The sequence below is a fragment of the Microtus oregoni genome, unplaced genomic scaffold, assembly GCF_018167655.1.
Source record: "Microtus oregoni isolate MIOR12 unplaced genomic scaffold, Mior012 000026F_ref0000081, whole genome shotgun sequence".
Lineage (NCBI taxonomy): Eukaryota > Metazoa > Chordata > Mammalia > Rodentia > Cricetidae > Microtus > Microtus oregoni.
In genome coordinates, this window is record NW_024543085.1 from 33,451,967 (window position 1) to 33,464,930 (window position 12,964).

A 12,964-nucleotide genomic window follows, 5' to 3' on the forward strand; every position below is an offset into this window, starting at 1 on the left:
AAAAGGTAAAACGGTTAAAGATTGCCAGGCCGTGGTGGTGCACGCCTTCAATCCTAGTGCTCAGGAGACGGAGACAGATGAATCTGTGAGTTCAAGACCAGCCTGGTCTACAGAGCAAGCTCCAGGACAGCCAGGGCTGCAAAGAGAAACCTTGCCTCAAAAACCAAAAAAACAAAAAACAAAAAAACAAAGCAAAACAAAACAGAACACCATTAAAGATCACCGGTTTCATATGTTGACTATCTCATTTAAATTTGTTGTGTCTCAAAAATGTTTAACATCACTGATCATTTTTTAAAGATTTATTTATTTATTATGTATACAACATTCCTTCCATGTATGCTTGCATGCCAAAAGAGGGCACCAGATCTCATTATAGATGGCTGTGAGCCACCTTGTGGTTGCTGGGAATTGAACTCAGGACCTCTGGAAGAGCAGTCAGTGTTCTTAACCTCTGAGCCATCTCTCCAGCTCCCCATTACTGATAATTTGTAAATCAGATTTGTCTCACTAATAATATCTGTGACATGAGCACACTGGTCCCCAGATTTCACTTATCTTTGTGTATGTCTGTGGTGACAATGCTTGTGGAGGGTCTTTCACCACGTGGGGCTGGGGATGGAACTCAGGTCCTCAGGCCCGACTGGCAGCAGGCTCCTTTACCCAGTGAGCCATTTCACTGGGCTAGTGGTCCTCAGACTTCAAACTGAGGCAGTGAGCATTCTCTTCTTACAGCTTTTGAAGTTCTAAATCTTGCCTGGTCTTTGGATTCTGCTAAAATTAGCATATCTAGCTTCTGCTTAAGGCCATAGCACAGAACTAACATTGAAAAAACTACCCACTAAGTGGTGGCACACACCCTTAATCCCAGCACTCAGGAAGCAGAGGCAGGCAGATCTCTGTGAGTTTGAAGCCAGCCTGGTCTATAAAAGCTAGTTCCAGGACAGGCTCCATAGCTACACAGAGAAACCCTGTCTCAAAAAAACAGACACGGGGCTGAAGATATGGCTCAGTGGTTAAGAGCACTGACAGCTCTTCCAGAGGACCCGGGTTCAATTCCCAGCACCCACATGGTAGCTCACCCACATGGTAGCTCTAGTTCCAGGGGACCTGACATCTTCACACTGATGCACATAAAATAAAAGTTAAATAAACTACAAAAAAATAAAAAAACAAACAGACAAGAAAAAAACAACCTACTTACTTTGACTGAAACACACCAACCCATTTCTGCTGTAATTCCTTTCCCCTTAAACTCTGCCCTAATGTTTTCTTCAGAATTTTAAAATATTAAATGAAAGAAACCACTTATTGAGTCTCATGACCACATCACAGAACCCCAATCCAAATATTTTTGCTCCCAGGCCCTCCCTTGCTACCATGTAAGCTTTTAAATAGGGTTGGTTTGTCATGGTGCTATGCGGTAGTGTGAGCACTACAAACAGTACAGCGGTAGCTACACAAATGTGGTTCACCCAGACCTGCCTCTGTGATCTTTCCATCTTGACATCAGCGGAGTCAAACACACCCTACCCGCATTCAGGCCTGAACGGACAGACGTGGGAGCTGAGAAAACGGCGGAGACCCACCGAGGAATCAAGTTACTAGACAAACAGGGCACTTGCAATAACAAGGTGTTGGTAAATGATCTCCCTCAGGAGCTGGCCTGCTCCTGTTTCTGCCTCCCCTCAAGCTGTGCTGGGTAGGGAGGCACACACCAGGAGAGGGAGGGGCAAGAAATGACCACCACTTGGGTGTGGGAGCAGACTGACCTTCAAAGCTGAAGCTGTTCCTAGTGACTGCCCTCCTGGTACTTTGGACCTGTTTACACTTAGAGCAGGTAAAATCTGGCTTGGTAATTAATACATTCCACCAGCTCCCATAGCATGTCTGCTGTTTAAAAAAAAAATCCCTCTTCATTACAACATATTATGATATACAGATATATAGATATATCAGAGGTATCTACACAGATATATAGATCTGTGTATATTTATATATGTATTTATATGTATAATATCTCTCTATATGTATCTATCTATCTATCTACCTATCTATCTATCATCTATCTATCTGTAATATTGTGGTGCTAAGGGTCAAACTTAGGATCTTGCATATACCAAGCAAGCACACTAATGTTGAGCTACACCTACGCCCAGTATTTATTAATGAAAATTGTCTGCTATATTGGAATATATAATCATTGCGTATTCATGTGTATTCTTATTTTCCTTTGTAAGATTTTTTTCAAGTTTGTTTAAACATTCACAATGTCCTATTCCTGCTAATAGATTTGGGGCAGGGGTTTGAGTCAGGGTTTGTTTAAACATTCACAATGTCCTATTCCTGCTATTAGATTTGGGACAGGGGTTTGAGTAAGAGTTTCTCTGTGTAACAGCCCTGGATGTCCTGGAATTCACTCTGTAGACCAGGCTGACAGCCTGCCTCTGCTTTCTGTGTGCTGGATTAAAGGCATGGACCACCAAACCTGCTTTAGATTTTTAAATCTATTTTTTTTTAAAAAATATTACGTGTGTGTGTGTATTCAACAGCAAGGAGGTCCAAGGACAACATACAAGATTTAGTTCTTTCTATTGTATGATCTCTGGGGGTCAGATCCATGTGGTCAGGCCTAGGGGAAGGTGCCAAGTCTTTAAATTTTAAGCTGATTATTTAATGGGTGGGGGTGTGAATGCAGGCACGCACTTGGCCATCTCATACCTGTGGAAACTTCCTTGTTGAGGCAGGGTCTCCCGTCCTAAGAGCTTCAGGGTGACTGTCCCATTTCTGTCTCCCACCAGGACGCAGGAGTGCTGGGATGAGATGTCTGTCACCACGTCCAACTTTCTTATTTGGGTTCTGGGACTGAACTTGGGCCTTTATGTTTGCACAGCCTGCACCTTCAGATGTGCTGAGCCATCTCCCTGGCCCACTATTAAGGTTATTGTCAGGCAATGGTGGCACACGCCTTTAACTCCAGCACTCAGGAGGTAGGGGCAGGCAGATCTCTGTGAGTTCGAGGCCAGCCTGATCCACACAGCTAGTTCCAGGACAGGCTCCATAGCTACACAGAGAAACCCTGTCTCAAAAAAAAAAAAAAAAAAAAAAAGCAAGCAAAAGAAAAAAAAGAAAGAAAAGAAAAATATTCTTTTTAATGTTTAGAATTATTTGATTCTTCATATTGGCCAATGTTGCCTGTTGGTTACTATTTTCTTTTGGTTATCATCATCATTACTATTAATCTGGCAGTGCTCAGAATTGAATCAATATTCCCAAGCATGCTACACTCAGCTATTAACTCTCTAAACTCTTGAGACAGGATCTCACTATGTGGACTGCACTGGCCCCAAACTCATGGTGCTCCTGCCTCAGCCTCTGGAATGCCAGGATTACAGGTGTGTGCCACTGTACCTGGCTGGATTTTTCTCCAGAGTCTCTTTCTTGAGTCTTGAAGCTGGTAGCTCTTCCTTCACCATGAATAGGAGCCATGCCCTCAAAGAAGTGTGGCAGGTCCTGGACTAGCATGCTTAGGGCAGGATTGCAACAGCCAGGACAATCCCCTATGGGCTCTAGCTGACAAGATTAGTTTGTTTACACTACTTTGTTTGCTTTCTGTATCTTTTTTTTTATAGCTCCCCTACTAGTGAGGTCTTTTATACAAAACTGGCAACATAGAAAATCTACAGACTGGACTTCATCAGCATTTCCGTGTCTGTGGTCCCAGGACGCTACCCAGGATCCCATGTCTTTCTTAGTTGCTGGGTTCCCCTGTGTTCTGAATTGTTCTGCTTTGAGTTGCCAGGGAGTTTCATCTTCTTGAGTTTCCAAAAAAATCCCCTAGAGTGTGCCCTATTCTCTTTTCAAGGTGGAATCAACTTTGCTCTTCTAGTTTGCACCTTTAACCCATGGCATCCTTTCCAATCTGCTTAGAGGGGCAGCAGCTGGGCCAGTGGGCAGCTGTAACGCGGACAGGGCACCACGGCTGCAAGTGGGGACGATTCTGCCAGCTCAGCTGAGTGGAATGCTGTTGACCGAAGTCCCTGGAAAACCACACTAGAAACGAGTTCTCAGCAGGCACTCAAAAAGAACAAAAGGTCACCTCAGCACGCGTAACCACGTTTGACACAGTATAACACAATTGTGTTGCAAAGGAATGAACCAAACGCTTCGACACCAATTCGTAGCATTTATTGACATTTCCATTTAAAATGCTAAGAAAGCTGTAAAAATTGTAAACATGGGAACCAAACACTGCATAAATTATTTCCAAACTCTACAGCACATTAGAAAACAGTGCAGCTAATTGAAGGGTAGAAACGTGACCGACAAATAGGAGGGCGGGCTCAATCGCCAAATTACACACCCATACTGAGATCTGAGTGCCCGTTTGAGATCAGCAAACCATGATTGTCAAGTTGCAGTCTTGATGCCACAGGTGGCCCAATTTGCTCTGCAGTTTTGTATATTAGCACGCATCTGCTAGCACCGACCTCAACCAAGCTGGAGGCAAGCCAGACTCCCTGCAGCCAGGCAGAGCAAGCTTCCCTGCTAAGGCTAGCTCCCGTCTCTGCTCCTCTCTACTCTACAGCGAGCTCTGCAAAGAGGAGAGCAGAACTTAGAGCCTTTCTATAATCGTTTCTGAACCAACTCCCTGATAGGCTCAGAACGACCGAATTAAGGACCAGAAACCTTGGCTCCTCTGGCACCTCCTGCTTCTTTTCCTAGCACGGGGGAAGAACAGGGCGTCTAGCTTTAGCTTAGCCCTATGATCCCCAAGCCGCGTCATGAGTACTTGGTATCTAAGGGTGTGAGAAAAGACTCAGTGATGCTCCAAGTAAATCACTGAAGTGGCCCTGAAGCAGAGAAACCCAGAGGAAGGAAGCAAAAAGGAGCCTGGATGTGACCTGCCGGGCGGGACACCGACCTGGGAGGAGTATCCTGGCTGGTTCCTAACCGATTCGTGTTCCCAAAGACATTTACTATTCCTTTTCTACACTACAATGCTGCTGTGTGTTCTTAATTGTCCAGTGTCCTGTTACACACACCGGGCGTGAATTAACACTGTACCACGATGGTTCAGTTTTCGAGTCTTTTTAACGTGGACAAAAGAATTCTAGCTTAAACACCCACAATCACCACCCTCTTCCAGCCCCCTCCCCTTCAAAACAAAACACCTGAAATGTGCGAGGCTCTTGTTTACTAGGTGACGCGCAGAAGCCTATGTGTTCCATGAGAATGTTAAAACAGAGGCCCACAGAAACCCTCTCACCTGTTCCGGGAATGCCTCTAAAGGGCTGGACTAAATGGCGAAGCTCCAGGGACTGTCCCATTCAGACCTGTTTGTGCCCACGGGCGAAGTGGACTTCCTCCTACGCCTGCTTGGACCAGCTGTGGAGGTGCAGGCTCTGCTGACAAGCTCTGGAGCCTCGCTTTGGAGGTAGAAACGGCAGGGCAAAAACTCCACTAGCAGTGAACTTAGTAAAGACAGGAGCACCCGGCCCTGTGCCCAGAACCTCGATCCAACATTCGTCCAAGTGTCTAATTCATTCCCACCTAAGAATCCAGGGTGAAGGGGTCAAGGCAGGCCTAACGAATGATTAACTCGTGAAGTCCTCCCAAAACAGACTAGTGTCTGGGGACTGGCTTGGTGTCTAGAGCACTCACCAAGACCTGAAACTGCAGTAAACATTGTAGACAAGAAAACAGGGGTTTGCTGGTTTCAGCCGGAAGCCTTCCAGGCATACGAGACCTGGGCGCGCTTTGGGTCACAGGCCTCCTGTCTTCAAAAATTCCGCTTGGCCAAAACCCAACTGCTTAAAAGTCATTGTGCATCAAAATCAACACACGCTCGGAAGTGAAATGAAAACTGGAGGAAAACATGGTGGTGTAAAACCAGATGTACTTATCCACAACCTGCTAAAGACCACAGAGGGCCATCGAGATCCGTCACAAGCTAAGGGTCCGTGTCAACACCACTGACTTACTTTAGACCAGACATCAACAGTTCTTGAACTCTGATCTCCCTTCCCACGCCGCTCTTCCTAGCGAGGCAGAGCCTCACCAGCCTGGCCATTTGCTTGCTGCCTTACCAGACTGGTTTCCTCACTCTGCTTCCTCTTCTGAAACGTCTCATACAGTGCAGTTAAGGATTGAGTGTTCACGCTATCTCAGCTCAAGAGCGAGGTCACTTTCGGCGACAGAGTAAGTACCCAATTCTTCTTCTTTCTCTCTTCCTTTTTATTTTTTTGAGACAGGGTTTCTCTGTGTCTTTGGAGCCTGTCCTGGAACTCACTCTGTAGACCAGACTATCCTCGAACTCACAGAGATCTGTCTCTGCTTCCCAAGTGCTGGGATTAAAGGCAAGCGCCACCACCTGGCTTAGAGTACCCAATTTTTAAACCTTTTCCCAGGACAACTGTGGGACTTACCCCCTGCCATACCATTACTGGCTTGAGTAACATCAAAGTGGCTTCCACAGTTGACTTCTCCCCTAAGATCTCATCAACCCCAAACATGTGACTTCGATGACTTCTAAATACCCAACACACCTGTGTCCTTTGCATGCTATGGATATCTAGCCCACGCTGCTTATCTGGAGCGTCCAGCTTTTATAACTATCTGCACTATCCAGATTAGAGTCTCAGCTCCCTCAGAAGACAGGGATCATGTCTGCTGACCTACATAGTATCAGAAACTGCAGAAAGTCAGGAGCAAAAAAAGGATGCTTCGGGGGAACCTTTGGAGTCAACAGAGAAAGTGGTCACTCTGAAGCACACCAGCAGTGAGAGGGGTCACGCTGGGCTCTCAGTGTGGGTCTGACTGCCTACATGTGAACCCAGATACTGGCAGATCACAGCGTAACACACCATCCACGCCAGAACATTCACACAGATGACATCTTTCATGTCCACAGTGACGGAGGCTCCCTCCTCAAGGGGCATTTGCAGGCAGAATCACACTTGATCCTGAGAAGCAGATCCTATGAGGTGTGCGTGGGGGGGGGGGGGGGTAAACAGGAATGACATTCCAAAGGAACCGGACACAAGGGATTAGTAACAAAGGAGACTTCCAAAAAGCACGTCTCCAAGCACACTGTCCTAAAATGCTGTCTCAGACTTACAGCAAGTTTGTGTTTCTCAACAGAACTCGTAAAATTAGGAGCAAAGGACAGATATTAAACTTAACTTTTATTTTGGGGTGCTTTATATGTGGAACACCAAAATTACCCACGTTGAACAGGACGACCATCTTCAGGGGAGCACACTGGATGAGTGACCGGACACCCGTGGCCTGGCATATCCCACAGCAGTTCAAGTGTGGTAAACCTGCCGCGGCAGGTGTTTAGGGGAAAGGAGTGTAAACTGAGTGTGCTTTCCATAACCAACAACCGAGCGCGGGAGCTCCCAAAAGGTCAGCGTGACAAACTACACCCCACCTTTGGTTGTGACACCCGCTGAAAGGTGTATCTGCTCTAAGAATAAAAACACAGGTAGAATCCCTTTATTGTAATTTCAAAGGCATCGAAATTGCTGTTGTCACCACATCCTCTGACACCGAGGCTTATTTTAGCAGTGTACAAAGGAGATGATCATTCTTAGGATGCTCAGTGTCCAAAACACTCAAGACGCTGGGTGAGAAAGGGCCATTTATTCTGTGTTGTAGGATCTGAATTTCTCACAAGGTGTCATCATAAAATTCTGCCTGAATACTTGAGACTTGTACTTTTGAGTGGCTTGGGAAGAGGAGGATCTACTAAACCAGGATTAACAAATAAACCCAGAACAGGGTCTCCTCCCTATGCTCTGTAGACTGCGGGCCACCTGAAGATGAGTGTGGGCCCCCTCCTGCACGCTCTCTCATCTGAAGTGTGCACATAAGCACTGGCTGGACCAACTGTGTGTCCTGAGATTGACTAAGAAGGGCAGAAATAATTCTGCCACCAGGCACACGGCCTGGGAGCTTGTTCAAGCTGTTCTCGTGTTCTTAAACCTTGCCCAGACATACAGGTTCTGATTAGGCCAACCCTCCCCACCCCAAACTCGACCCCATTATCTGTTGTGATGAAGAGGCTCGGGGTGGGACTCCCGTTAGTCTGCAATGTCCCAGAGTCTCACTTGGGCACCAGAATACAGAATGCCATTGAGAATAATGTCAGAGGCTGAGTGCCCTGACTTCAGGAGTGACCTGTGAGATGACCTCTCTCTGACCCAGAGTAAGACAGTTTTGGGGCAAAAAAAAAAAAATAATAGCAAGATCAGAAATGGGGGAGCTTCCATTTCCTTTGTAGTCTCAAAACCCTGTATTTCTTCGGTCATTACGGAGCCGATAGGAACATAAGCCCACTTCCAGGCTGGAGCTCAGGGAACCTGACTAGTAAGGGTAGACTCAGGACAATCGGGCGGTCCCGAGAATCACTGAAAACAATGTCTGCTTCCGTAAGACTTCTCATTCAAACATAATCTGTGAGCAAACTGTAAGCAAGCTGCCAAGACCTGGCAGCGAGGACACCCAACAGTCTCGTTCTGTAGGATGGACAAGATGCGCCACCATGTCACCAAGGGCTGGCGAGCCCAACGAATAAACAGCAAATACAACTAAGACCGGAAATCTAAACTCTGATATGTATTTTGAATAACCAAATAAATATTAAGCTTCCCCCTCCCCAACGCAGTTCCTTTTTCCTTTTCTTCCCCCCACCCCCAGAACACAACAAAACCGCCATCATACTCTCCTACGGCAAAAGCCACAGTGGAATCTCACAGACAGAAAGGTGAAGGGCCCTCGGAGCTGTAGCACCAGAAGAAGGAGAAAGAACACAGGCGATGGCTTTGTCTGGAATCACCAGGCTCCACAACCCGTCACTAGGTTTCTCACCAGTAGCGTTTTAGATTACCAAACAGTCTCAGGGTGTCTTGTTGTTAACGTTGCTATTAAATAAGTTCCCACGGAGGAAAAGAGGGACCAAGCTGTGACTAAAATGTCTTGAAATCTCTCTTCTCAGGAAGCAGAGCAGCGGGTGTGTTGGGTCAGACTCCCATGGGAACGCTGCCCCCTCCATCCCTAACCAAACCTATAGGTTTTAATCTTTTGCCTTTGAAAGAAGAGACTAACACATTTTTGTTAGTTTAGGTCTGGGTTTTGGTTTCTCTCTCTCTTTCATGTGTATGTGTGTGTGTGTGTGTGTGTGTGTGTGTGTGTGTGCGTGTGAAGAGCTGGCTCTTAGCCCAAAGTACACACTTCTTGACTGAATCCAAGTGGCCACCAAATTGCTAACTCGGCGAAGAACCATGAGTTGTCTTTCTGGCATCTTCTACAATCGCAACTTCTTCCATTCCTCGGGCGGTTTGCCCGGAGATGCTGCTTCCGACTCTTACAAACACCCACTCAGTTGATTTCCTTTTGGTCTTGCTTCCACAGGAAGCAGATACTTGGCAAACCTGCAAGGGAGGCTGATCAGCTGTGGAAGTTCTGTACTGAGCCCTGTTTCTGGGAGAGCCGCAGGAGCTCCTCGCGGATCGCTTTGATGAGGGAGGCGGAGGAATGGCCAGGCTGGAGGTCCTCTGTGGAGCTGGTAGGGTAACCCAGCCCGGGGCCCTGAAGTCCTCGGTGGGCGAGGTTCCCGGGAGGAGCTGAGGGCTCCCTGCCCGAAGTCCTTGGCACCTGAAACAGCGGTGAAGAAGAATACTCTTGATGTCCGAGCATGTGGGTCTGAAAGACATGGTAAATGTTATTACACTTTCCCTGCGGAAACAAAAGAAGAAGCAAATTGACACTGGTCCAGGGATGCTAAGCCGCCCTCCCATCTCCCACCAATACCCTCTGCTCTCCAGTGGTCCAGGGATGCTAAGCCGTCCTCCTCCCATCTCCCACCAACTCCCTCCACTCTCCAGTGGTCCAGGGATGCTAAGCCGTCCTCCTCCCATCTCCCACCAACTCCCTCCACTCTCCAGTGGTCCAGGGATGCTAAGCCGTCCTCCTCCCATCTCCCACCAACTCCCTCCACTCTCCAGTGGTCCAGGGATGCCAAGCTGTTCTCCCATCTCCCACCAACTCCCTCCGCTCTCCAGCGTGACCCCTGCCACCCAAGTCCCTGTGTGCTGAGTGTGGGGTGAGTGGGTACAGACAGGAGCTGCTCCAGGGCTTCTTGGGGAGAACAGAGAAAGACTAGGAGTTTGAAAGGAAAAGTGGGGGAAACCTACATAGGGTGACATCCCAGAGTGGAGGCAGCTAAGGAACCACTAAAAGGGCACAATGAGAATCCATGCCTCTGTTCTGGCGCCCAGAGAGTATACATAAGAACATACTGGGACCTCAAGGCTAAGGCCAACCACCAGGTCATTTCCCGTCTCTTCTGTTTTTGAGTCAGTGTTCTTATCCGTAGGCCCCATCACTTTCTAACCTCCACTCCTCAATTGCTGAGATCACAGGCAAGTTCCTCACACCCACCCTCCTCCTCCGCCTTAGCCAACAGTTCTCTGTCATGCGCTCTTAGAACCTTTTTAAAAAGTAGGCTATTTTAAGCCGGGCGGTGGTGGCGCAGGCCTTTAATCCCAGCACTCGGGAGGCAGAGGCAGGCGGATCTCTGTGAGTTCGAGACTCACAGCCTGGTCTACAAGAGCTAGTTCCAGGACAGGCTCCAAAACCACAGAGAAACCCTGTCTCAAAAAAAAAAAAGAAAAAAAAAAGAAAGAAAAAGTAGGCTATTTTTACTAGAAGACATTTGGTTTTTCTGATACGGCAGACTATCGATGGATTTGGCATTATTTTGGTAAGAACGATTATATTTTTCAGTGACTATTTTTCTTTTTTTGCAGTTAAAAAAAATAAGGATCTCAGATTAGTGAACTCCATCAGTGTACAGTTCGGTATGCTAAATCACAGGTCAGTGAACTCCATCACTGTACAGCTCGGTATGCTAAATCACAGGTCAGTGCACTAAATTATAGGTCAATCAGCATACATGTTTTCACTAAATCAGTGTGCAGGCCAGTACACTAGCTCAGTGTTCTAAATGTGGGGCAAACACGGCCTTCTGGCCCTGACTATTTCCACTTCTCACGTCCCCACACCGTGATGAGAGGTACTTCAAGCGAACACTGCCGGACCTAGCAGAAAGCCCACAGTACTTCATAAAATGAAGCCGAGCACAGAACACTTTAAGCAAACGCCTGAGGCTATTAAGTCTAGTAAAAGTCTTTTAGTGGAAAACCACACTCTTAGAGTTAAGCTTCCTTTCACCAAGTAAAAGCTTCTGATTGGCTGGGCAGTGGTAGTGCACGCTGTTAGTCCCAGCAAGGTAGCCGTGTCCACACAGTGAAACCCTGTCTCAAACAAACAAACAAAACAAACAAACTTCTAACTATGAGAGGAATTTAATATGGCCAATAATGTTACCATGGCCACCAAGAAGGTAACAGCAATGAGAACAAAAGCATTTTCAAGTTTGCATTCTCAAAATCAGATTGCTTATGTGAAGATAGAAAATTCTTTAAAAAAATAGTTATTTTCTTTATTTGTGTTTGTGTGTCTCTGTGTGTGCCTGCACATATGTCAGTGTGTGTTTGTGTGTGTGTGTGTGTGTGTGTGTCACTGTGTTCCCAGTGAGGCCAGAAGAGGGCATCAGATCCATTGGAGCCAAACTTATGTCCAGCTGGAGAGCTACTGGACATGGGTTCTGGTCCTCCTGATTGAACAGCAATCTTAGCCACTGATGAGCTCTCCAGACCCATAAAATTCTCGAGAAAATAAGAAAAGTCCTGGCAGAGATTAATGGTGCTCAGCCTGAGCAGCTAGAAACCCAAAGAATGACGGATGCCTTGAAATGCCCCAAGTCAGGCACTTAATGCAAAACCATCCCAGATGCTGGTCAAGGTGGGAGTGCCATCAGCACTGTAGGGGTACAGAGAAGGCAAGAGTGTGAAACGCTACAGTGACCACACCAGAGAAGAAGTCTGGATTGTATTCAGATCCACAACTTGAAACCTGAAACCTGTCTCAAGGAGAATCACAGCCAAGCCACATGTGGAAGGGAGTTTACCAAACTGCAAGCCCAACCAAGTTAAGGCAAGAGGAGCGAAGAGGTGGGAGCCGCAGTTAGCACAGCGTTTAAAAACAGAGCGACCATGTGAGCCCCAGTGGATGTCCAAGCCCCAGGTACTCACGGCTTCTCTTCGCCCTGCCTCCTCCTCCCCGTACACAGGCCAGCCTGGTCCCCCATACTGGCTGCCTCTGCCAGGAGGAATTTCCACGGGCTGGACCCCAATTCTGCTTGCGATTCCCACCTGTGTCAGGTGCTGGATCTGGGAACCTGGAAGGAACACAGCAGCGACCAGGTCAGCGTCCACAGCACATCAAAGGGAGGCTGCCGAGCACACCTTCAGCTCTGCCCACGGGCTTCTTCAAGGAGAGGGAAAGGCACGTGTTTTTCAAACCCTGTGCTGATCTCAAACATCTCCAGAAGGGTCGTTTCCTAAGAAAGCAGGCGGGAGGGCGGCTTTCCTTCCCCTGCACATGATGCTGACACAAGGCTCCTAACCCACCGCTGCCGCCATCAGATGTGTGGGGATGAGGGATCACAGAAGGTGACTGGAAAGGGGCAAAGTGCTTTGAGGCTGTAAAGCTGAAGCCTGGCACCTTCCTGCTTGTAAAAAGTTGAGATTCACAAAGACCCGAATGCTTGATGTGCTTTTTTTTTTTTTTTCCTTAAAAAGCAGGTGATAAAATTACTTCAATCCAGAACACTGAACTTACACTGTATGGTTCCAACAACAGCCACAGCACAAGCAACCCCGCTCGCTAGCTTATGGGCAAGAGGCGGTGAAGGCAAGGCCAAGCTCGCTAATTCCTCACACCCAGACATCAGCTTGGGTGTGCACACAAGCCGAGTCTCTCTCCCCTCTCTCTCTGTCTCTCTCTCTGTCTCTCTCTCTCTCTGTCTCTCTCTCTGTCTCTCTCTCTCTCTCTC

At 47.4% G+C, this 12,964-nt stretch overlaps 1 protein-coding gene across 4 annotated transcripts in view; it reads right to left on the minus strand.

Annotated features, from left to right (window-relative positions):
- Positions 1 to 4,175: 4,175 nt before the first annotated feature.
- The window catches only part of Kiaa1549 (KIAA1549 ortholog), a 126,930-nt gene continuing 118,141 nt past the window's right edge, over positions 4,176 to 12,964 (minus strand). For 2 of the 4 annotated variants that reach the window (XM_041675475.1, XM_041675474.1), the window contains exons 19-20: positions 12,162 to 12,307; positions 4,176 to 9,660 (exon numbers count right to left, since the gene is read on the minus strand). In XM_041675475.1, coding sequence (XP_041531409.1) covers positions 9,454 to 9,660; positions 12,162 to 12,307 — 353 coding nt within the window. In that variant the 3' untranslated portion in view covers positions 4,176 to 9,453. Of the gene's footprint in view, positions 9,709 to 12,161; positions 12,308 to 12,964 lie in introns of all 4 variants that reach the window. The other 2 variants (XM_041675473.1, XM_041675472.1) reach the window with 1 other exon arrangement.